Source organism: Berghia stephanieae, chromosome 9 (assembly GCF_034508935.2).
Source record: "Berghia stephanieae isolate SIO BIC M18660-M18661 chromosome 9, UCSD_Bste_1.3, whole genome shotgun sequence".
NCBI lineage: Eukaryota > Metazoa > Mollusca > Gastropoda > Nudibranchia > Aeolidiidae > Berghia > Berghia stephanieae.
The window spans coordinates 28,977,515-29,004,160 of record NC_088368.1 but is presented as its reverse complement, the minus strand read 5'-3'; the positions used below and the strand labels follow the sequence as shown (position 1 = coordinate 29,004,160).

General features: G+C 33.9%; 1 protein-coding gene across 5 annotated transcripts in view; it reads right to left on the bottom strand.

Moving 5' to 3' along the window:
- The window catches only part of LOC144980001 (uncharacterized), a 66,299-nt gene that overhangs the window by 7,912 nt on the left and 31,741 nt on the right, over nt 1–26,646 (bottom strand). For all 5 annotated transcript variants that reach the window (XM_078927437.1, XM_078927436.1, XM_078927434.1 and 2 more), the window contains 25 exons: nt 25,856–26,000; nt 24,978–25,069; nt 24,320–24,488; nt 23,226–23,369; nt 22,707–22,794; nt 21,812–21,852; nt 20,752–20,875; nt 20,059–20,201; nt 19,193–19,391; nt 18,420–18,675; nt 15,968–16,120; nt 14,497–14,613; nt 13,809–14,061; nt 13,305–13,486; nt 12,827–12,989; nt 11,256–11,449; nt 9,499–9,598; nt 7,684–7,824; nt 6,465–6,497; nt 5,829–5,951; nt 5,295–5,428; nt 4,226–4,408; nt 3,435–3,588; nt 2,706–2,932; nt 1,322–1,393 (listed from right to left, as the gene is read on the bottom strand). In XM_078927437.1, the coding sequence (XP_078783563.1) occupies nt 1,322–1,393; nt 2,706–2,932; nt 3,435–3,588; nt 4,226–4,408; nt 5,295–5,428; nt 5,829–5,951; nt 6,465–6,497; nt 7,684–7,824; nt 9,499–9,598; nt 11,256–11,449; nt 12,827–12,989; nt 13,305–13,486; nt 13,809–14,061; nt 14,497–14,613; nt 15,968–16,120; nt 18,420–18,675; nt 19,193–19,391; nt 20,059–20,201; nt 20,752–20,875; nt 21,812–21,852; nt 22,707–22,794; nt 23,226–23,369; nt 24,320–24,488; nt 24,978–25,069; nt 25,856–26,000 (3,630 nt within the window). The remainder of the gene's footprint in view (nt 1–1,321; nt 1,394–2,705; nt 2,933–3,434; nt 3,589–4,225; nt 4,409–5,294; nt 5,429–5,828; nt 5,952–6,464; nt 6,498–7,683; nt 7,825–9,498; nt 9,599–11,255; nt 11,450–12,826; nt 12,990–13,304; nt 13,487–13,808; nt 14,062–14,496; nt 14,614–15,967; nt 16,121–18,419; nt 18,676–19,192; nt 19,392–20,058; nt 20,202–20,751; nt 20,876–21,811; nt 21,853–22,706; nt 22,795–23,225; nt 23,370–24,319; nt 24,489–24,977; nt 25,070–25,855; nt 26,001–26,646) is intronic.

Below are 26,646 nucleotides of genomic sequence, written 5' to 3'. Positions count from 1 at the left end.
TTGATCTGAGATTTTTTATATCAATTTCGACCTGACACTCATTCTAGAGATTCATCATATCCGTTATTTGTCCTAAAATTTGCCTTGAATCTCCTGTCAATTAAACATATTAGAAAAAAGGTAAGTTTTATATAACAAAATTTCCACTAAATGAGTTCAAAGCCAGGAGCAACTCCTTATCATGTAAGATGAGACATGACACCTGTGAAGCAATATAACATTTTTTTTCCAAACAGAGGCTTCTTTCTGTTTTCCAAATAAATCGACTGACTCAGTCAGTTTGAGTATTACTGCCAATGTGCATACCCCCCCCCCCCTTCCCAAATAAAAAAGAGAGAAAAAAAGTTATAGTGTTTTCCTGACAGTCTGGCAGTTAAGCTTTAATCTCAATATTGCTCAGAAGCTTGTTACCAGTAGGAAGGTTATTCATTGGTAAAAAACAAATTAAGATGCCTATCTATATTAGATGGTGGAATTCCAAAAACATTGTTAGCCCAACTGCCTAGTTTGTATTATACTTGACTTCAATTAGTATTAATCTACTGGTATCACTATGAGGCCATTTAATCTTTTTACAGAATTGTTATTTTAACCTTAGCCCGTACTCAATGAGGTAGCCATCCTAATTGTTTCATGAGTGCATCTGTTTTACCGCTTACGGGTGTAGTCATCTGTAATGTATCTTATAACGTTCTTCAATACTTTTTCAATGTTTTTTCTATTAAGTTTCGACTGATTGAATTCCAGATTGAACAAAAATTGCCCAGTACTGTTTTAACAAAGTTTTTTATAGCATTTTTCTGTTTAACCAGTTAATTACCGAACTCTTAAAAAACGCGTATTTTAAAAATTGGCCAGAAAACTCGTCCTTCAAATATCAATTGATTTAAATGACCCTCATCTTGGCAAAAACACACAAACCTGGGACCCAAGCAGATTGATTTGAGAAATGATAGGAGGAAATTCGCTACGTCCATGTACATATTTTACACCTGAATATAGTGAGAAAATTTAAGTAAAGGGTCTTTTCAAAGAACTCAGAACCAGAATGTCAGGCAACAAGACCACAAAGCGTTAAGAAGTGTCAGTAAGAGCCAGAGTGTATTGACCACAGTCAAATTCATTTAGAAATCCAAAAGCCAAAATGTCCTCTCAGCTTTGTTGTACAATCAAAATTGCAATCATAAATTTCATGGCATTTGTTTGTCTGTAACATTGTGACAGATACAAAATTATGTTATGTGAGAATAAAATGAGATAAGGCATTAATAAAAGCTAACTGAAAAGTAGGCGTCTTAATGAAAGAAACACATCAACTTGCCATGAATGCATCTGCTGTCTCCAAAGTATCCAACGAATCTTGCTTGACCTTTGAGGCATCTGCCCAGAAGGTCTGTTAAAAACAAAAATCATATTTTTATTCAATCACAACTAGATACCCTGCCATTCCAATTTTTATATAACATCTTCTACTGCTCTAAGTGTAGTATTTAACTATTTCAGGTCATTTCAGATGGAAGAAAATGGGGTATTCAAGAAATTCTAGGTCTACAATTAAATGCACAAGAGAAAAAAAAAGTAAGACAAAGTTGAATGGATCAAGTAGGGGTCAAATAATATGTAGATTACAAGAGCAAACTAGAAATGTGCTTAGGTTGATATCACCTTAAAGTCTCATTCAGACACAAGCACAGGGTTCCACTAAGAGGAATATACTCAAATGCTTATAAATCAGTATATATTCAAAACAAAACAAAATATAACTACTAAACAGAGAGATGGTTTCAAGGACAACGATTTTCATTTCCTAAAACTATCGCGATTTGACTGTTTCACAGCACAGCACATAGACCTCCCTACCCAAGGTGGGAGCGCCTCATAGATATGACAGACAAAATTTTTGAAATAAAAATAATATTCAAAAACATTCTTATTTCATACGAGACCTAAAATATCTCTTGAAAACTTTCTGATATGGTGAATACATAAGCGAGGTTATATATTGTACGAAATGCGTTACAAAGCCCCATAGCAAAACTCAACATGTAATATAGGACAATACATGATGCCTGAAAGGCGATATTACAATGGGTTTTTTTCCCACAAACGACGCTGTTATTGTCCAAGTTCTCATTTTACTCTAGTGTAAAATACATTTTCCAAGGATTCACTTTGTGCTGCCCACAGAGGACCTGATCCCAGGACCCACAGGTCACATAGCGTGAACTCAAAGTCCCTTCGAAGACAAATGTAATTCATGTCAATTTGGTATTATATTCGAAGATGCTGTGCTGTTTTTGAGGTATGAGCAAAAAAAATGTTTTAATGTTGTCTTCGACTACAAGGTACTGAAATATGTACCTCTAACTTTGTCCTTAATTAATATAAATATATTTTGAAAATTTAAACAGCTTTTTTCTCCAAAAAAAAAGATTGCTTTGTACATTTGCAATATCTTCAGTAAAAATACAAACAACAGAAACTACGAAGACTATTGATTAATTAAATTTGATATTTCAGCTTTCAAATTCTATTTTCAGTATACTTTTATATACTGGAAATATATGCTGTCCCATTTTATTTTTACATCTTTTTGTTTTTTATTAAAGCTGTGGTTGTGTTTCTTTCAATCAACTATTATCAAATTTTCTTATTCAAGTATTCTCTGTTTAAGTATTGTGTTATCAATTTATTCCCTGACTAACCTTCAAATCTTCAACCATTTGTTCTGTGTTCTTGAGTGACTGCTCGGCAGACCCCACCAATGACGCCAAGGCAGTTCTGGTGTCGGTTATTTTAGTTGTCACCTCAATTGCCATTGATTCGACAGATGCCAGTTTTGCCGCGGCGTCTTTTTGTTTTTGATCAGCGGTTGCCAATTCACCAGCATTGTCTTCAGACATTGGCTTGAGATTATTTTGGTACAAAATGTCTGAGAAGTAAAATGGTTTCATTGTGTTATGATTCTTAAACTATCGACGGATTGAATTCATAAACTATAATGTCTTGCCAATATCTGGAGATGTGGGATGAACAAAGTATATTGTTTTTTATTATTATTATTATTATTATTATTATTATTATTATTATTATTATTATTATTATTATTATTATTATTATTATTATATTATTATTATTATTATTATTATTATTATTATTATTATTATTATTATTATTATTATTATTATCATTATTATCAATATTATTATTATTATTATTATTATTATTATTATTATTATTATTATCATCATTATTATTATTATTATTATTATTATTATTATTATTATTTCTTACCATTATTATATTTTTTAGAATCAGCTTTGGTTTAATTGCCTCCATCACATTTTTACATAAAGAGCATATTCAAATAATGATGAGAATAACTTCAGTAAATGCATTATTATATAAATTCCCCTAAGAGCGTCAGTGTATACCTGCCAATTGAAAGGTCTGATTAGCCAATCTGGCAATCTGCATGGACGCATCTGCTTGGTTACGTAACTGCCTTTCTCTGTCCACTGGATCAGCAACCACAAATTTAAGGTTTTCAATGGATTCCCATGAAGATGTGCCTTTGTTGATAGAAGCCTGATGAGAAAATAAGTAAATTAGTATGTGCCAACAATGTCAATCTGGTATGATGTCAGAATTAACAAATAAAAGTTGAATTTGTTGTCAACTAATGTGGAGAAATGTGTAACTTTTTTTTTTGACTCAAGTGGAGAAAACTTGCTACAGTAAATGCATTATTTTGTGTTTAATTCTATTTTTGCCAAATAGGGAACATTAAATGATTACTTTCAAACCACCATATTTCGTTTGAAGTAATGTATGTATAACAATATTTGGTAACAATTGTAAGCAGAATTTAATCTTCTTTAATATCCTTGCCCTTAACCCTCTCCTTACCACCTACAGCAAAATCGTCACATTTGTTACGACACAATATACATTTTTCTTATTCAGGTTAATTTTGTACATCGCAAACTTTGAAGAATAATCTTTGTTTAATTAATAAGAACATAACGTTGATTTGTATAGAGCTTGTTTGAGTTTTAAAAATCTTTTTTTTTTTGGTGGGTAAGCCTGCCATTTTGGGGAAAAAAATGAAAATGACTGGTAAGGAGAGAGTTAATGCATATTTCTTACCATGGGGAGCATATCAAAATTGTAACGTTTCTTTGGTCACTACTGTATAAACTGAGAGAAGAAAGGATCAGCTTACTTGGGTATTCTGCATCAATGTATCCATCTCTTGTTGTAAAGCTACCACTGTAGTAGTGGTTGACTCCGTCAATTTAATCAACGCGGTGAGAGCCTCTAGTGCAGCAAGCTGGTTTCTAAGGTCAATTTCCCTGCTGGACAAGGTTTTAACCCTCTCACCAAGTACATTTCCTTTCATGTTTGCCTGAAAAGAGTTGCAAAAATGTAAAGAAAGAGTAAATAAAATAGAGACATTAACGAAAGCCAACAGTGGGGTTTTTTTTTAATCAATCAAGGACTTGACTCAGTGCAAGAATTCCCAATTCTAGCTCAAAAGCGAGTTCTGTGGGTCATTGGTCATACGAAAAGCAACTCCTGTTTTGTTTGAACGAGTTTTTATTATGGGGAATATTAGAGCTGTTGTGGACGTGAACAAGATTAATATTTTAGGAGGTAAAATGAGTCACACTTCTGAAACAGAACTTTGGGATTACTCTGAACGCATACCCACCGCGGCAAAGAGATATAAAATAGCTATTTACACAATGCAAACATTCCTCCCTCCCCTCCAAATCCAACTGAATTTGAAGAAGTGGAAGTGGAAGAAATACACCCATCTTGTGTTACATCAACTGTTATTATAAACTTGTTTCAGAGAAGATATTTGGTAATACTTTTAAGATAAAACCACCGATGGGAATTTTTTTTAAATTCAATCATAATTATTTTTCTAAAGACTTTTCTTTTTTTTTAATTAATCTGGTGGGAAAAAATCAAAATTTAGCAAAACAATTGAATCACAATTAAAAAATATGTAATTGGACTTTTAAAAAGTGACAATGTACCTTCAGGGAGGTACATAAAAATATGTGGTGTAATGGTAGCACGTCCGACCGGTAATCAGAAGGTCTGAGGTTCGATCCCCAGTCGAGGTAGACTGATTTTATAGGATGGTTTTTTTCTTCTATTTTTCTTTCTTACTTTGTCTGGGATCTTTCATACACACTTGTTCAGATCTTTATATTATACTGGTGCCTGCTCCTTAATTTCTTTAATTCAATCTCTGACATGGTATTCGTGTTTTAACATACCTGACTAAATCTAATTTGAAGTTTCACCAAATCCTGTGCCATACTTTCAAACGTCCCGACAGACTCGGTGGCTTTCTCAATTTTGTCCTCCGTCACAGAAAGGGCTGTGTTGATATCTTTTGGTTGCTGGTTGTCTGGTTGGAATATATATACATACATACATATATATTTTTAAAAATTTTCTTTTGTAAAATTTTGTATTTATTTTTTATTTCTTCCTTTTTTTCTTCTCTTCTTCTTTGTTAATTTTTTTAAATTACCATATGGGATTTGACGGTAATGATAATAATAATGATGATGATGATGATGATGATGATGATGATGTTGATGATGGTGATGATGATGATGATGATGATGATGATGATGATGATGATGATGATGATGATGATGATGATGATGATGATGATGATGATGATGATGATTTTGATTTGCATGCAGCTGTTGGTAAAAATAGTAGTAAATGGGACAGTGATGACAAATGATGACGAAATAAAAATGATGCTGATAACAGCGGCAGAGATGGTAACTACTCACCATAATGTTGCCAAATTGCGTTGGTGGTGTCATCCAATGCTTTTGTTTCCTTGCCTATATTATCAATGACGACACCCCAAGAGTCAAAACATTCACCACACAATTCACATTGAGGAAAACTTCCTGAAGAAAGAGACAAAATATTAGAACATATTAAGACTGAGTGTTGCTCAGTAAATAAAAGCTTGCCTCAATAAAAAAATATGGCGAAATATTCAACAAATGTACTCTAATCAATTTACAAGGAGTCCTAAGCCAACAGCAACACTTATCATGTTAGGAGACATGATGTATGTGAGACCCTATTACAGTTTGGGGGGGGGGGGGGGTTGGAAAGAGACAACACTGTTGATGACAAAGTACTAGGGGGTAGAATGTAAGGGAAGAATCTTTTTCAAGGATTTAATTTTATACCATCCAGAGCAGGAACATGGGACTTATCAATCTGAAGGCAGGTGCCATACCTCAAAGCCACAACGCTGCATAGAGTATCGAACATAAGTTAATTACTTTAACTTAAAGACCAAATAAATATCAAATCAAATTAATCAATAGACATTTTAGCAGCTCAAAATAGTTAACACTTCTAAAGGAGATTATTATAGATAATATAACATATCAATGTATTTTACAAACCTAGGTAGAAGAGCTGGACATAATCAAATTTGTCTGTGGAGAAAAAGAAGTGAAAGTGAAAGAGACCCTTCCTTGTTTGAAAACAAGTTTAAAAAATCATGGGGAAGAGAACAATCATAATGATAATAATAATGGTAGTAATAATAATAATGATATTAATAATAATAATAATAATAATAATAATAATAGTAGTAATAATAATAATGCTGCAAGATTAGTTTTTGGCAAAAAAATTTGATCATGCAACCCCTTTGTTGGCCTCTCTCCACTGGTTGCCCATTGAAAAGCGCACATATTACAAAGCAGCGTGTCTTGTTTATAAGTGTTTGGCTGGTATAGCACCGGCATATCTCACAGATCACGTGGTCATGTGTAAATTTGAAAATTACACTTTAAGATCATGTAATGACCAAACGAAAATTTCGGAAAAAAGATCAAGAACAAAATTTGGTGATAGATCGTTTGCTTGTTTCGGCCCCAAGATTTGGAATGAACTACCACGTGGTCTGAGGGAGTGCAAGTCTTTACCTACTTTTAAAAAGAATCTCAAGACACATTTTTACTGTATTTGTTTTTCTTGACTCTATATGAATCCTTGATTTGGCTATGAATTGTTATTGTTGTTATTATTTTATTTTTTTATTTTTTCACTTAAAATTGATATTTATATTGTAAAGTGCCCAGAGCTTGTGTTTTACACGAGAATGAGCGCTATATAAATGTGTATTATTATTATTATTATTATTAATAATAATAATAATAATAATAATAATAATGATAATAATAATAATAATAATAATAATAATAATAATAATAATAATAATAATAATAATAATAATAGTAATAATAATAATAATAATAATAATAATAATAATAATAATAATAATAATAATAATAATAATAATAATAATAATAATAATAATAATAATGATGATGATGATGGTGATGATGATGATGATGATGATGATGATGATGATGATGATGATGATGATGATGATGATGATGATGATGATGATGATGATGGTTTCCCCTTTATAAAAAAACAGGATGAATGAAACACTACAGACGAATGATATAATGTGGTAGTGGCGTTGTTAAGATGTTTTGTTGATAAAGGGGAAACCCGAAACGTCCATTTTATCTGTTTTCGTATATTAAATTGAAGCTTACATTCAATTTCAAATTGTTATCTATCAGTTAAGAAAGATAAGGCACTCACAAGTTGTGACAGGTGAACATGAGTCACATGTCCTTCCGATAGTTCCTGGCAAACTACATTGACATTTCCCAGTTATGACATCACAAGTTCGGATGATCTCATCTCCGTTCTTGGCTGTGCCTTGCTCGTTACAATTGCAGGCTGTGGAGGAGTAATTAATATGGTATCGTAAAAGAAATAAAAATAAAGTGTAAGAATTGTAAATATATTCTGTCAATCATTGTGTCCCGATAGCTCAGTTGGTAGAGTACTCGCTTAACAAGCAAAGGGACCGAGATCGATTCCGGGTGCAGTCGAGATTTTTTTTTTCTGGCTTCCTGGTCCACCCAGCAGTGATTGGACAGCTGGGTCTGATAGATCCGGATGAATGTACTTTGCGATAGACAGGCATCCTATCCAAAGGGTAGCAAGTAAATGCTATTGTCCGTTTCACGCTATAGAAACCGGGATAAACTCCGGCTCCATGGGCCATGGCTCTGAAGGAATACTACTTTATTGTTTCAATTGATTGAAATGGAAGAGGAAAAGATAAGGAAAGAATTTCTCAATGATTTAAATTTGTAAAAGCACCAATCAATTGCAATGTGAACTTGATTTTTTTTGGTTGCAAATTAATAGGGAATTGAACCTTCAAATAAGGATAACATTATTTTAAACTAAAATATTAATAAAGTGAAAAATAAATAATTAGGGAATGATTGACTTCAATAATAAAGATGTAAACGACCAATTTATTATGATACTATTATTTTAATATATCATATTAATATTTCTTTATATTTCTTTTCAAAATAATATTCTAATTGATCTTTAAAATATGTACAGATCAGAAGAAACAATCAATTGCAATGTGAACTTGATTTTTTTTGGTTGCAAATTAATAGGGAATTGAACCTTCAAATAAGGATAACATTATTTTAAACTAAAATATTAATAAAGTGAAAAATAAATAATTAGGGAATGATTGACTTCAATAATAAAGATGTAAACGACCAATTTATTATGATACTATTATTTTAATATATCATATTAATATTTCTTTATATTTCTTTTCAAAATAATATTCTAATTGATCTTTAAAATATGTACAGATCAGAAGAAACAAAATCAAAGGTCATGGTTAAAGCAGTATATTATTAAGGACTTGTTCAGTTAATGTGACCTTTGACATTCCTTGTTATGCTGAAGGCATAGCTATGATTGGAAACCAGGATTATCTCCGGCTCCATGGACATTTTGGCTTTTTTGTTATAACTATAGACTAAACACATTTTTCTAAGGGAGCAGATTTAACAATGGGATTTAGGCTTTAAAGACTGAATCTTGAGTCTCATTAATATGACTGTTCCCCTGGTCAAAATGGTAAAACCTTATGTCTAACTAAGACCCCAGATCCTCATTCTAAAATAAAAATGTTCCAATGCTTCCTTTTATTAATAAAACAAATAAAAATGTAGATTAACAAAACACATTTATTCCAGTTTCTTAATTCCGTCAGCAACCCATGTGGACTTGTAAGGTGTAAAATTAATTTTTTTGAGGATCTGAACGTCTCTTGTAGCAATAAAGTGTTGTCGCTATGGCTACATACAGTTTGCATTTTGCCATATAAAGTAGTACCCCACCAAGTATTAGTCAAATTGAGGGTAAACAAACTTCGTGCAATGGCCTCAAAAAATAATATTTGAATCATTTAAATGAATGTCTTGTTTGTTTTACAATCTACTTACTAGAAAGCACAATTCAAAATTCGTCGTAATTCTGACTTTATTAATAAGAAAGGTGGTTGCTAACCTACAAACAAAACAAACTTACGATCACAGCCAGTGACAGTGTTGATGTTCCAGTAAGAGTCTTGGCATTGATTACATTGTCTACCATTAACCAGATTTCGACAAGGGCAATCCCCTGTGTTCTGTGGAGACAAATTTGGAATTGTTCGTATATAAAAATTTAAAATCTTTTTACTGCATCACATAATTATATTTTGTTTTATTGAGTAAGGGATTTTAATGCGCTAGAAACGCTTGTAAGTCATTTCAGCGCCAATAAAAAAGGAAGATAATTGAAAAAAGTTGCACATATGAAGTTAAAAGCGCAATGCCTATAATATTCTTCACAAGGATCAGTAGGCGTTTCAGCTGTGAACCCACGCCGCATCACGAAACACAAACAGTGAACACGAGCAATCGAGGACGAGGACGAAGACCGTTGAGTTAGCTTCATTTTATTTTTGAAAATATCAAAGTGACAAATTAAGACACAAAGCAGAGAGAAAAATATAAGAAAAAAAACATTTTAAAAAATCAGCCTGTCTCGATTGGGTCTCCAACCTCTGATTATCGTCCCAACTATCCAGTATCGTCTGTGGTGTAATGGTAGCATGTCTGATCAGAAATCAGGAGGTCAATATTACCTTCGTCGTCCTCCTCCTCTTCTTCCTCCTCCTCCTCCTCCTCCTCCTCCTCCTCCTTCTCTTTCTCTTTATTGTCGTCGTTATCATCATCATCATCATCACCATCATCATCATCATCTTCACCATCATTATCTACTACCCTTTCTATGTTTTTTTTTTGCCTAAAGATATATTCAATCCAATGCCAATTCCTTCTAGTTGCATTTAAAACAAAACCATTTTTTCTAAGATTCAACATAAAGGTAAACAAGAAAACAGCATCTGGGTATTACTATCATAACGAATACAATTCTATTATGCCACAACGATCGATGGCTGAAAAGAACAGTCATGTATCAGTCTCAGAAAGCAAACCTCTTGAGGAGCTCAGTCCGAACAATCTCCCACCAAAATTCAATGATATCAGCCATCAACATCTATAGCAGATACTTCATTTAATATATCCATACACAAGACTAACAATGTCATTCAAACAATTCACAAGACTTGGCAAAACTTGTACTTTATAGAATGTGTATTATGACTCATTGGCTATAAATAGAACTATGTCAGATTGAACCAGATGTCAATTAAGAAGATTTAAGTTAAAATTACCAGAAATGTGAAATTTTAGTTGAGGTCACATTTAAGGCTATCATTTTTCTCAACAACATAACATAAATTGTACCCCAGTTTCATATTTTACTATAAATTCGGTTTTTAGCATATGATTCACCTCGAAATAACAGTGGGTCACAATGCTTCCTCTAACACTCTCTGAGGAAAACAACACCACCAGAAGCTCAGCTGAGGTGCTAAACTGATATGGAAGCGTGCTTGCGTGACACTTGAGAGAGTCAAAACCTGAAGTGATAACTTAACTCACTCAACCCTAGAGATATTTGCTACTTTTCAAAATTGGAATAAAAATGTATTAAAAATGAGCATGTACATAGATTTAGGTAGTTTTATCCAACTACCATTAACATTTAAAAACTAAAATCATTAGCGTTGGTACTACGTCTATAATTTATATCAGAAAAATGTAATAAATAGGTTTGGGGTAAAAGTAATCCGGGTAAACTACGGATATAGCCGGTGTTAGGGTTGAGTGAGTTAATAGGTAAGTCTCCAAACAATTCTATTTTAAGTACATGGGACACTCTTAAAAACTGACCTTATTACAAATTGCAGACGTTGATCCATTCTCGTGGCAATTGCAAAGCTCACACCCAATCTGGGGTTGAAGGTTAAAAGCTGTGTCCTCACATAGGTCACAAACATCGCCGCCAACATTGGGGAGACACTCACACTTGCCATTGGAGGGGTCGCAGCCACCTGTTGAACCCGGGTAAGCCTTGCACACGCATTCTAGAGAGGTCAGAGATGTAAATCCAGTTTGAGGTTTAAAAACAAGAAATATGCCGCTGTTTCATCCAAATTTATATATTGTTTAAGTTCTTATATATATATATTTCTTTCTTTCTTTCTTTTTTTTTTTTGTTTGTTTTTGTTTTGTTTTTGTTTTTGTTTTGTTGTTTTTTTTTTTGGGGGGGGGGGGGGGGGGGGGGGGGCAGAGGGGAAAAGGGAAAGAGACCTTTTTATGCCTGAGAAATGTTTATTTGGGTGTTAAGCAAAGTTTCGAAAAACTGCCTAGGTTGTATACTGCCTCATATCATCACGAAGAAAGTCATCAGGGTAACAACACACAACTGTGCTTGGATGCAACAAGTCTAATTTGTATTTCTCTTCAACTACAATGATTGAGCTGTTCATAATTTCACTTAATGCCAATAAGATTTTGATCGTCAAAGATTCATGGCAGGCGGTAAAATAAGATTGCTTTTTCATAAACAAAGAGTACTACTAAATAAAAGTTATGAGATAAAATCCCCTCACTCAGTGTGATTGTAAGGCAGATGTTGAAAATTGAATAAAGTGTAAAAATAATAAAAAGATATGAATAAACTAAAATCATTTTCCTCAATAAGTATAAAAAGTTAACCGAAATTAATGTATAATTGACAATAGATTCAATTTCCAGCACCAAGGTATCCCGACTATGGTCTATGAGCCTTTTTGACACCTGGTGAAAAATTACCATTGACTTTTTACTTTTCGTCTCAATTTTCTTCTTGCTCTTCTAATTAATTGAGACTCAGTGTACCCGAGCATAATAACAAGAACACAAACACATTGAGATAAGGACTACTTTCCAAGTTATATGTATTCCATTGCAAGTTGAGGTCATTGAAGCTGCTAAGTTATTTAATTGAATCTGGAAGACCATTCCACAGGTGGATAGGATAGTATTTGGTAATAAAGATTTGATAGCGGGAGGATGAACGTTTGGAGGCCGGATTGTCTGGTTCTCGTATTTTTAGTTGTGTATGTCATTATTTTGATTATATTCCCTTGAAAAAAAGTTGTTAGTTTGGATCTTTTTCTTTGTTCAGCCAGGGGAAGCCATTATAGCTTTTTCATGTTTGCTTCGGTACTGCTATTGTTGCGTATCTTGCAGCATCCTTCTGTGCTCTTTTTCTTTTGCTTTCTATTTAGTTTGTCTGATTTGTTAAACATTTGTCGATGTCATTTATGTTGATAAAAATAGTATTGTCTCAAAACTGTGCCTTGGGTACTCCAAATTGAACATATAGTGAGTCTGATACCATTCCATCTACAATTACCATTTGGGTCCTTATCATTTATTTCATTACCTTATTCTAACTAATAGGAATAATAACTTACCCTGACAAGAGAAGGTCATAGCATCTCCATAGTATCCCGGAGCACAAATATCACACTCCTGACCGGCTGTATTATTCCGGCAGTCTACGCACTTTCCTGTTCTTGGGTTACACGTGTCAGCACGTCCATTACATACACAAGGCTGACACTTCCCTTCAGCATTCTGTGTGCAAATGTGGAAATCAATGACGTTTTCAGATAAAAGTGCTAAGATAATGATAATAATGATAATGATGATGATGATGATGATGATGATGATGATGATGATGGTGATGATGATGATGATGATGATGATGATGATGATGATGATGATGATGATGATGATGATGATCATAATGGTGATGATGATGATGTTGATGAAGCATTTGTTTGTTTATTCAGTCTTTCTTTCAAATAATGTATGTCATTAATATCATAGTCATCCTCATCATCAACATCACCATTGACAGTACCATCTTTTTAACTGTTATTAAATTACCGTTGCATTTTCTGGCGTCCCAAAGTATCCATCCACACAAATTTCACAATGGTCCCCCGTATGACCCACAGAGCAATCTTTGCATACTGGTGCTCCCTGGGGGTTTGTCTCACAAGAAAGGGCAAATACATTGACTTCACTCTTGACGATGATTCCGGGACATGCGCATGGGAGGCAATCATCTGTTATTATGAACAACGATTATCAGAGAACATTTAAATGTTACTAAATACAGATATCATTCAGGGAATAATTCTTTTGTTGAAAAACAAAGGAGGTAATATTGTGTGATTATTGCAAACTTGGATAAATTCTAAGGCAAAGTCTAAATAACAAGTTATAAGACTATCTACTGATCTTTTCATCTAAGCACTAAAGAAACTGAGATAAAGTCTGATTAGTTAGGGTTGGTTAATTTTAAAAGACACAGAAAGATAATGGATGCTGTAAGAGTTGGCTTCAAATCCCTAACCACACATTGCTTAGAAGGGTATATCTAATTACCAGGGTTTCCTTTGGTTGGGTCTCCATAGTAGCCAATCTTGCATTTGTCACATTGATCACCCTCTGTATTGTCTGCACACTGGCACACCCCAGATATGGGATCACATGGAACTTTAGTACACACACCCGTATCTGGGTTGCAGTTTTGCTTGGCGTGACCATTGCAATTACATGGAATACATTTTGTGCTGGGATCCTGATTGTTAGGTGTGCTTCTTGTGTATCCTGGAGCGCACAATTCACAATGCTTTCCCTGGGTATGGGGAGGAATAATAATCAAATGCATTTTTATACGTTCAACCGGTGCCTTAGTTTTTAATTCAAAAGCCTGAAATTAATTATTAATATATGATACAGGGCTAGATAATGCAGATGGGATAACACATGTTTTAAAAAAATCAAAATAATATGGTGTACTTAACTTGAGATTAAAGCTCAAACTTCCAGACGGATGTGTTATCAATAACATAAACAAAGTTAACAAACCAATAAATGGATTGAATGCAAAAAGGAATTTGTGAACTCTATTTCCAATATTATAACATGCCCGGCATTATGTTTTCAGCAAATGATAATAAAAAGAGCCAAAGAAAGTTGTAGGAACTCCATGTATGGGAGATAAATGTAAATAGGCAGGTGCTCAGACCAATATTACTCACTACATTAATATAGATCAATTTTCTCTTACCGTATAACCAGTTTCACATTCACACATTTCAATATTGTTGACAAGTAAAGATGTGCTGGGTCCTGTGCTACCTGCATCCAGGCTGACACTTCTCAGTATTAATGTGTAATCAGGATTCTGTTGATAGAAAGAAAGAGAGCGAAAGGGGAGGGGGAGGGAGGGAGGAGAGGGTTAGATTGTAGATTATTATGATGATGGTAGAGTTCTAAGTAGCTGATATTGTTGATGGCTGTGGTGAAGGTGGACAGGCAGATATTGAGTCTGGTTTAGAACAAGAAGATTTTGTGGATTAGAGACAATGGGAAAAAATTGTCAAGGGTGAAGATAACTTACAAAAGAAATGAAGATGAAATTGGTTTACTCCATCGACGTGTGGTTGTGTAGATATAAGTCTAAGTAGATATTTTTATTGAATGTTATATTCCAATGAAAATTCGTATTCTAATATATTTTTCCCCTAAACACTTTTGATGCAAATCATCCATTTAACTTAGCTTCCTTTTGTCTTCAAGTTTCATAGGTCAACAGAATAACAGTAGATGTGCCATGAGTAAGGCAGTAAGTACACTCATGTCTCTAATCAAATTGTAGAATTATGCAACAATGCAATCATCAATAATTATAATGTATTTGTGTGTGTGTGTGTGTGTGTGTGTGTGTGTGTGTGTGTGTGTTTGTATGTGTGTGTGTGTGCGTGTGTGTGTAAACAATTTACCTTTTGCACGGAGTTTTATTTTGGATGGTTATTTTTATTTCCTGCCATAAAACTTAGAAATAGTGTTCAACAGTCGTGGCGTCACTTCCCTCGTAATGACGCATAGTAACTTAGTAACTGGTTCTAAACTATCGGAACAATGGCAGACGCCCTTATGAAATACTGCTCCGACGAGCGTAAAAATGTATCCAGAGGGAAAAAACATTATAAATCTGATCATGTTTTGGCTTTTATACATTCTGATCACATAACATGTGAAAAAGTTCTAGCCAGCATGAAGAATAAAAAGTACCAATGTTCTTTGTTTAGAACCAAGCTGCTCGTTGCTGGGCGGACGTGACATCAGATTATTGAATCATATTAACCCCAAGTTTCAAGTTTATTGATATAAATATTCAATTTCTAACACCGAATTCATCCTGACATCATACCATTTTGATACGATGAGTCCGATAATATTAACTAAATAAATTATCATTTATGGCACTTACGTCTGGTTTCTGTCTCTGTAACAGTTTGCTTTTTATAAGGTGGGTTGTTATCCCGACGCTCAACCCCCATTCCTGGCGGGCCGGTGGATGGCACTTAACCAGTCCAAATTCAAAGACAATTAAGACTAAAAGTTTTGGAGTGTCCACGAATATTTCCATTTTCACAGAAAACTGATGTATTAAGAAACATACCTACCACTGTAATGGAGTAACCTTTATTAAAAGTCAGAAGGATAAAACGCATTTCCCATTCAGTTCAATTTACCTTTGCATTGTAAGCCTGAATCCTCAGAGCAGATACGGATGTGAGAACCTGCATCATCTGTGTGAAAGTTGCCTTAGGCAAGGACACTCCTTCCTCAATTGTCATGAAAGATGCCTTATCCACAGTTTGCCAAGAGTTCTCAGTCATGGAAATCTGGAACATTTCAAAATTAATACTGATTGAGATTGTTTACCAACAAGTTTCCAAGGAAGGGAGAAGTATAAGGCATAAAATCTAGTCTTTAAAAAACTAGGGTTGGTGGTTAACATTGATCCATGAAGCCCATGTTAACTTTTTGGCAATGAGCATAGAATTACCGGCAAATCTAAAAATCATAAAACTATAAATTATATACTGATATACTAATAACATGCAAACTTTTTTTAATTAAGGGTTAATCTATCATCCATTTACTCAAATGGTTATTTAGAATATCTGCTCGGGCATAATGATTGGTCCTTAATTTGACCTTGGCCTTGGGAATCGCCATCTGGCCATACTGTTGCCAGATTCATTTGTGCGAACCTACAGACTTTATTGTTGGACCAATTTTATCATTGATGGCTCAAAAGATTTGTCTCAATTTATGTTAATTTCTACAATGTGTAGTATGTTAATTAAAATAGTTCATGAGTGCCTCTTCATAATAGCCTTTGTTTCTCTACAAATATTGCCGTATCTTAACTAGTATCTGTCCAAAACAGACGTGGAGGAGAAGCCTTCACCAAAATTTGAGCGTCTCCAATCTTACCTGGAGTGTGGCAAAGGTCTGTGCCAATGACAGAAAAAGATGGAAGAGTGCTGTTGAGACCCTATGCTCCACCAGGAGCCAAGAGACATAAGTCAAGTTAAGTTAACTAGTATCTAAAAATGTCATTTAGAATCATGATTATGACAATTTTGGAAAATATATGTAAATCTTACTGCAAATAAAATCCAATTCCAATTCTAATTGGAAAACATCAAGATTAGGAGGAAGAATTTCAAAATAATCAAAGAAGAGGTTGTAAAAGTTGCACAGCCTATCCTGGAACTTTTAAAGCACTACATAATCTCTTTAAAAGGCATTATGTGCTTTAAAATGAATTGAGTCAAACGCGTGCACTTATTTGCTACAAATACATTGAAGCAAAATGAGCTTTGGAAGAAAATAGCTTATGACCTTGACACTATCAATTTAAAAACAAAAGGAATGGAACGCTTCGCAAGAGACATCTCTGGTGTGCACCAAATAACATCATTATAAGCTTTAGTTTTGGGAAAAAACCTATTTTACTATGGCATAGTAGCATTTTAAAAATGTGAGGCATCCCTATTATCCTTTGTAAAAATAACGAGCAGTTCAGGAACTATTCATGTTCTGCACTTATCTGTCTGTTTTACTCAAGAAATGATAATTTTACTGTCTGCTGAATATCCAACCTTGGTGATGAGAAATAAAATGGGTGAGGACATTGGAGGGGTATAATAAAAGCATTTTTGAATTGGAACTTTAAACTGATCCCCAATGTGCACTCCCAAGGTCGCACAGCAGTATTGGGAACTCATTCGAAACTCCAAACGTAGAATACTGAGAATACTAAAATATGTAATGGACAGATCATAGACGTCGGACAGTATTGATTCACAATTCTAATTCTATGCCATCAAGTGTATAGTGGTGTGCAATATTAGTATTGTTGTCTGCATGCAGTAAGAACGAAGGGCAACATTTTAAAAAGTGCTTGGCTAATTTCAATTTGCGTTATTGTTTTAATGGGATGTATAAAGAATTGATGTCTAGGCCTCGTGTGCTTAATTGGGATAATACAGTAATTAACTTTGCACTTCATACTGTCATCTGTTTGATTCCCCTTTAAACCAGTTTAGGATATATCAAAGAAACATGAATATTCACCCTCTTATATAGTCAATAGTTTGATTACTCTTTATTAAATATTGATTTCTTATCGAAATCCTAGTTTCTCAGCTGAGGCACAAACCCATCATATTACAAAATATAAGCAAATAATACACCGTATTTTCCCTAACTATATTTTTTTAAAAATAATAAGCCCTTTAAGCCCTTCTCCAAAAATTGTATGACACCATTGCTTAGGTATATATCTAGATCATCTATCTAATTTATGTATAGTATCAACAGGAATAAATCTAAATTGTCCAATTAAACAAACTAGTGGTTAAGAATCTTTCCCAGTGAAAAACACAAAAGGCGCAAAAAGAAGTCTGAACCTAATTTCTCTCTACAGGGAAATGCTGTTATCCTTGATTGTCTCAAAATATAATAAATGATAAAGATTCAATAACACACACACACACACACACACACAAACACACACACATACACACACACATATATATATGCTAAGACCAAAAAATAAACAACTTATAATACTAATAATAAATGGCATTATACATATATACACAACTTATTGGTAGATAAATTATTTACTGTAAAAGTCTGAGCAGCTCCAACTGCTACATCGGCGGAGTATACAAGGGCCATATCCGCATACATTCCCTCTATAATGATAGCAATCCTCAAAGTTGTAGTAACAGGGTCTGCAGTCAAGCCAGTGGCTAATGTTGACACGATCAGAGACAAAGAACGACCATAAGAAGATGAGCGATCTCCAATAAATTTGACGGGTGCTTGGAAATACAGATGGTTTGCTGCATTCGCTACAGTTGAAATCTTTAACCAGGTGCTGTAATAACGAAATATAAGAATAAGAATGAACTGAACTAAAAAGCAAACAAATATAGAACATTGTTATTTTGAATTACAAGTATTCAAAGCAATATTAAATAAGTACAAATGTTTTTGATTGTTAATATTTTTTTCTTGCTCTCTCAATTCAAATTTAGCATACAAATAAAAGATTTACAACCTTTGTGCAAATATAAATGGACGATCTAAGAGAGATCTTTAAAGCAATGCTGAGCGTGATCAGTGACAAAAGGGATGACTTTGGCCCAACATTGTGTCATTGGGTAAGACACTTAACAAAGATTATCCCATTCTGCTCTGGTATGAATTAGTACCTAATTAAGGTAGTGACCTGCGAACACAGGGAGGAAGCCTAACAAGCAACTTGGAATTCAGTTGCATAAGGCTTGCGAGAGGATTAAATGAAGCATTTTGAAAAGTTTTGCGTGGTGATTTGTAAAAATAAGCAATTATCCTATTTTCAATACATATTTATGTTTGTATATGATACGTACATGCTATCTATCGCTTCCTTGGCAACGTTTACAGGACTACCTGTTCCATTTGCTGCTGTCCATCCATTCGGCCAAGAGGCAGAGGTAGTTGCAATAACATTATCATAAATACTTGGAGCAGAACTACAAGTGTCTCCTTTATCCCAGCAAAAACAAGGGATGCAACCTCCTGTATGCCAGTCTCCCAGCCCAAAAAATCCTGAAAGATTAAAACTCTTTTTTTTTAAACTATTCCTCTAGAAACGTTTATCAATCTCTGTAAATACAAGAGAAAACAATTGGCTAAATCACTCTTCAGTGGCATTGCTTGGTATAACTGTAGGCCTTTTTTAATGATTTACTTCTCACCACCTTGGAACAAGAGACCTGACATAAAACAAATATTTTGCATAGAGTCAATGATCTGACTCATAACAAGAGAAAATAATTTACTGAAAAATACCAAACATTTTAAATTTGTATCCAAAGCGAAAAAAACGTAATCTGCAGGATTTTAATGCATACTGTTCATAATGTGGATACTTATACAGATTATGATTTATCACCTCCTGTTAGAATTATATTTCGTGAAGCAGATGCTAAAAAGTGGAATTAATGGAAATCATAAGATGGTTTGGGGTTTTTTTGGTTTTAGTTGTTTTTTATAGTTTATTTGTTTGTTTGTTTCCTTTTGGGTTTTTTCTTTTCAGTTACTATTAATTGATTCTTCTAAGCTATGTATATAACAAATTCTAAGTTTCATATTTTTTACTTTCGTTCAATTCTCTATACTCTACCCGTTTGAGGCATTGTGTCATAAACGAAAAGCAGATATAAAATATTCACCATAAATCTTGTAGCACTAGGTTTTCACAATAAATATATACCTTTTTTACATTCGTTACAAGAGGATCCGTTGACGTTATCCTTGCATTGGCACACTCCAGTTTTCTCATCACACCCAATTCCTGTGCTACCTTTAGGGTCACAACCACAAGAGGTGCAACCCTCTGGCGTCAAGTTGTAGTTGCTGGTTTTTTTTTTTTTTAAAGACAAATGAATAAATAAATAAAACATGACAAGATATGTAACCAAGAAGCATCAAATTGTAGCTGCTGTCTTTATAAAAGAATAAAAGAATAATAATTAAATAACTAATTACTGAAAACATTTGACCACAAGATGTACAACCCTAGGGTGTCAAACTGTAGTAGCCGGTGTATTTTTCCAAAAAGAAATCCCCAAACAAATGAATAAATAAATAAAATGACTTTTTAAAATTCAACAAAATGATGTGCATGGGTTTCAATAATTCAGTTGGTAGAGCACTCACGTCACATGCAAATGGGCTGGGATATATCGAGGGTAAAGATGAGATTTTAAAAATGAAATCCCTCTGTAACCCACCCCCCCCCCTGTCCATAAAATAACTGGCTCCATAAGTCTTATGAGTTAGGATGTGAGGGAGTAAGTAATATTCAGTCACAATCAAGGGACTGAGACAGACATGTACAAATGCAGCATTCCCCCAATAAAATATCTTGCCATACAAGCTAAACGAAACAATGTCAATGACTTACCCATGAGCACATCTATCGCAATTTGTGCTTCCCACCCCAGGTTTACACACGCATTGTCCAAAATCATCACAATTTGACCCCTGTGAGTAAGTGGGGTTACATTGGCATGGGACACAACCCTGTCCTTTTGGATCAAAATAATTAAGAAACAAGATTAAATCACATGAGCGGATGAAAAAGATCAGTCAAATGTTTTGATTTTTTTTAAAACGCAGAATGCTCTTATAATATACAATCCACCCTTTCCTTTAAAGAATACATGTATTTATACAGTGCAATATCCACTAAACATCATCAAAGCACTGTAAAAGTGTTCCGTAGCCAACAGCAACACTTAACATGTAGGACGAGACATGACGCCTGGTAGGCAAAAGTACATAATGTTGTTTTTTTTCGACAGAGTCAACTCTGTTAACAGCCAGGTACTAATTTTACACCTGAGTACGGTAAGAGAATGTCAGTAATGAGCCTATTCCAAGGACTAAACTATGCGCCAATCTGAGTGGGACTTGAACCCTGAACCTTCTGATCTGAAGATGAGTGGCATGCCACAAGACTACATAACCAATCAAAATCAAATGAAAAAAATAACAATCACCCAAAGACAGTTTAACTATTGACAAAAGTGACAAGAATGAAAACAGCACCAACAACAACAACAACATTAAAATAACACCAATGGCGCAATTCTTGACATTTCGTTTATATTGAAACAAAAGCAAAAATCCAAATCAATACCAACACAATTGATATACAGCCAAAAGAAGGACATTATTAGTAATGCAGATGTTTATTTTTTAGATTGTCTTCAACGCTTAGGTGAAATTACTTGATTGTGTAACTTTATGGGCATGGTAACGCAAACTTCTATTTTCATTTTCTAATAACTCTCACATGCCCAAGATATGTGTTAAAATAATTAAAGTAGGATTCATAATAAAAATCGGGAACAAGCTAACTAGCGCTTTATTAATATGGTAATCACATGGTCATTCATAAGAGGTATATTTCTTCCAATACATAATAAAAACAAAAGCTATAAAGCCATTGATATAACTACCTGTATGCAGTCCGTAATGGTCAGTTTTACATGCCCCGCATCTGTTATGAATAGAATGTCACATTTCAGCGTTAATAAAAGAAAATTAAATGTTCTTGTGTAGTGATGGCTAATGATTTTCACTAATCCTGTTTGTCCAATAATAATTTTGTACCAGAATGTTTGGGAGTTTACTTGTTTTTTGTTGGGTTTTTTTTTTTTTGGTTCTTTATTTGTTTTTGGGTGGTTTTCTTTTTGGGCCCTATGAATTTTACAACACTTGCAAAATAATTTGTTATCGAGTTTAGCCACTTACGAGCACATATAAAAATAATAAAACCTAATATAAATCAGGTGGAGAAGCATTTGTGTTAAATCAAAAATATGTATGGAAGAAAGGAAACAATGTCCCTTTCGTGCTACAGAAACTAAAGATAAAATCCTATGACATAGACAACATGGTGCTAAAGAACTACATTTTTCCTAATAATTACAGAAATGAATGACATTTAGTAAAAAGAATATTCTCAAAAAAATTAAACTTCACCCGCTAGTCCTGTCATGAACAGTTTATTAGTCACAAATGCTTTAAATGACATATGCACATTAAAAAGAAAACTTTGTAATATAATCATGGATAGAGAGGTTAATGGAGAAAATATTCACAAACTATAAATTTCTACTTACCCTTAATTTGATTATCTAAATACAATTCACAAATAGACGTCTAGTTATAATAAAAATTATCTAAATTATTGAGTCTTGGAGTTTTACTCAGATGCAAATGAATGGAGGATAGATGGGTGAATGGGTGCATGTATGAATTAATGGATCTGGAAATAAACAGATAGCAGGGACGAATGAGTGGATGGACTTGTTAAGGAAAGACAGAGATTTCTGTCATTAACAAACTTACTTATTTCCCTCGACGTTTGATTGGCACTGACACACACCTTGATTGTCACAAAATGTGTTGACTGAACCTTTTGGGTCACACTGACAAGCTAGTGAAATAGAAACATGATATTGGGTCACACTGACAAGCTAGTGAAATAGAAACATGATATTGGGTCACACTGACAAGCTAGTAAAATAGAAACATGATATTGGGTCACACTGACAAGCTAGTGAAATAGAAACATGATATTGGGTCACACTGACAAGCTAGTAAAATAGAAACATGATATTGGGTCACACTGACAAGCTAGTGAAATAGAAACATGATATTAAGGGCACAATCGTACAAACCATTAACTACCACGAATATCAAATAATCACATTGAACACTAAAGATAATATAAAAAGTCTTGTATTCAGTGTTAAACTTGAACCACTTTATAGTACGAACATGCGGTATGGTCTGCGAGAGAATTATTATCAATATCATTACAATTGCCCATGAAAGAAAAATTGAAAAACCTTTTAAGTAGCTTACCAATACATCCAGTTTGTGTTGAAAACTGGTACGACTCGACTCGGCATATGTCACATTTTGGAGGCAACACACCAGTCTTACAGTTGCAATCCCCACTGTAGGCATCACATATTGAGTTGATGATACCACCAACACATGAACATGCTGTGAGAGGATGTTGAAAAAGTTTTGACTAAAGGTTTTGATTTGTTGGGGAAATATGCTTCAGAAACTAATGATTGCATCACCAGATCAACAATTTTTAGGTCTTCTATGACATTTTCTTCTACCCCTGTACATCTTAAAAATCACCATCAAACCACCACATCGGCCACCAGTGTAGCACCAGATTCTCTGTATCTTGCACTTTTCCAGCACAGTGAAGCAGGCCGTGTCTCACCGCATTGGCCCACAAACGTGAATTTCTAACAATTTTATCATGCAATGTCTATTTTGACAATGATCTCAATCAGACAAATTAAGGAAAACCTTAACAATTTAAGGCAACTATAAAATATTTTCCGTAGTTTTTAATGGTATATGATACTCTTTGCTAAATCACTAATTGTCCACAGATTGTGACAATTAAACAATGCTTATCATTCACATGAAACAAAAACAAAAGACGTAATCTAAAGTTACCAGTAATTTCAAGTTCACAAACCAAAAAGACCACAAGGCTCTTGATATCAAATTATCAAATCCGAGGACAAGGAAAACATGCATTATACTTATCTTTTGTAGAAAGAAAAAAAGAAACAATGCTTTGAATTGAGATCTGTAAATAAATCTCTACCCAAAACTAATATTCATAAATTCAATTGTTAATTGTGGTACTTCTGTTATCTTGTTCACATTTCAAAGTTTGCATCCAAAGCATAATGCAGGGTAGTTTGTTGAACCATACACCAAAAGTACCATTTTGACAAGACACAGAGAGGGAGAGAGAGAGAGAGAGAGAGAGAGAGAGAGAGAGAGAGAGAGAGAGAGAGAGAGAGAGATGGTGCAGTAACTTAATATTGAGTGAAGATTCTGATCTCTTTATGAATAAGCTCAATATGTCCACCCTTCTTGTTATTGATGATACCGTCTAATTTAACTTCACCAAGGCTTACTCTGCGCTCCGTTGAGGTAAGCTGCCATCAAACTGTACTCCACCCCTTTGCAATCTTCTCGTTTTGGTGCCACATTCTCAACAGCTTTCTTGTAACATCTGTCAGTTTCCTCCACACTCATCTGATTAGCTACAGACTTAAGTTTGTTAACATCGGGAAGGAAAACAATCTGGAGACAGGAAGTTGGTTCAAAAAGGTCTTGCAACGTTAGCTAAACGCCATTTTAAAAGGTTGCACTTACATTTTATATCTGCTTGTGTTAGAGTTATTTGGAGATAACAGAACAATTGTTATAATAAATATAATCATTGATAAAATGCATTTGTGACCTATCGCATCAATCTGGTATTAAATTGGAATTAAAATTCAGTCTAAAGTCAACATATGAGCAGCATTAAGGCATTTACCTACCTCCTTACCGATCATTTTCAAGATTTTTACTGATGTCATACCAATAAAACAGACATTTTTCATTTAAAAACAAGAAGTGCATACGATACATAATTTGGTTGAGCAAAACAAGCTTTACAAAACAGTATTAAGTCCTCGTAAATATGATAAAGCTTTTTCATCAAATATTGTGAATAATACAACAGAAGAAAAAAAGGGGGGGGGAGATAAACCATTTAACTAGAAACTTTCAGGGATAAACACTCACAGAATCTACTTCCAGTTTCGCTCCAGAATTGGATAGCACCACAGTATAGGTGGCTCCCTTTCCCAAACAGACTGATCCCAGAATACTTGTTCCTAAATTCAAGTTTGACAAATAAATAAATACAAGTACCTATTTAAAGAATTTCCACTGTTTCATCATTCACTTTAAAATGCTTCATTAATCTCCAAGCGGTTCTTAGGATCCAAAATTTCTTTTTCATACAATGCTACAATGTACATCTTAAATGATGACTTGTTGTCCTAGAATTCTTATAAAATCCATAATTCACTACTAGTTCAAACCAGAGTCAAATGAAGTAATGTGGATAAAATGAACCCGAGGATAAAAATGGTGGGCCAAAAAGCTAAGCGCTTATTGTCACCCATCTATTAACTGACCATGCTGTGAAAATCTATTTCTAGGAATAGCATGTGGGTAGAAATATTCAGATCCAACTCGATTAACAAATACAAAATATGCACTTTCAGTGAAAAAACTCTATCAATCAAAGACGCAAGATCTTAAGTATTTTAAATAAATTAAAACATTAAAATGCTTTAAAACATGATATGTAGCAAATATTGGTAAAGTTAGGCATTTTGAATTCAGCAATGCTTGATTTGGTATTGAAACTTAAGTAGTCTCCTTCAGTAATATGGAGTCTCATATTTTTCTAACTTTCCGAATAACTTTCAATGTATTTCCTGCTTATTTCCTTCAAGGCAATATGTGTACTTCTTTGTATAGTATTGGTTGAAAGAACTTGTTAAAGCTCCACGCCCTTTAAATCATGAATTTAGCTACATCAACCAACTACAAATAATTGCCAAACAATCTATAACCATTGAAAAGTTAAAACAAGTGACTATACATCATACCAGTCTTTGACTCATGTACTTCAGTTTTGGTAAGAGCCCAAGTTTTCCCACTAGTGACTGTGACGTCGTCACAAGAATAAGACTGAGTTGATGTCAAAGATAATGATGCGTCCAGAAAGACAAGATTATTATCGTCTGTAGTTTTCTGAAAACATTTAATTATATTAGAACAGTTACAATACTATAAGCTATATAAATGATATTAAAACATAAATTTGATAATAACGTTTGCCTGTTCCAAAATTCAAAAATGCTCACATTGACCTAAAACTAAGGCAAAATGGAACAAATTCAAAAGATAATTATAAACGCAATGCACTTTCATGTCATTACTCTTCATTCATAATCATTATCCACACCAAAAATGAAAGATTCAGTAGGAAAAGCCTGACAGGGCCTAAAGTTAAACGTCACAATTAAATGGAATTCATGTTTCTTAATCAGCCGATAAATAAAGGCAATAACAATGAAACTTTCAACTTCTGTTTAAGATTATTATTTCTTATTTTTGATCTTTGTTGCAGTGTGAAATGGTGTTGAATGTAAGAATCCTGTATTAATATCTCATGTGAAGTTAATTAAAAGAAAACGAGATCGATCCTGGTTGAAGTCGGATGAATTTCTGATCCCCCTGTCCACCCAGCAGTGACTGGGTAGCTGGGTCTGTTAGATCTGGTGGAAGTACTTTGCGAAAGAGTAGTGTCTTATGCAAAGGATAGCAAGGAATTGCTATTGTCTGCTTCATGCTACAAAAACCAAGATAAACTCGGCTCCATGGGTCCACAAATAGT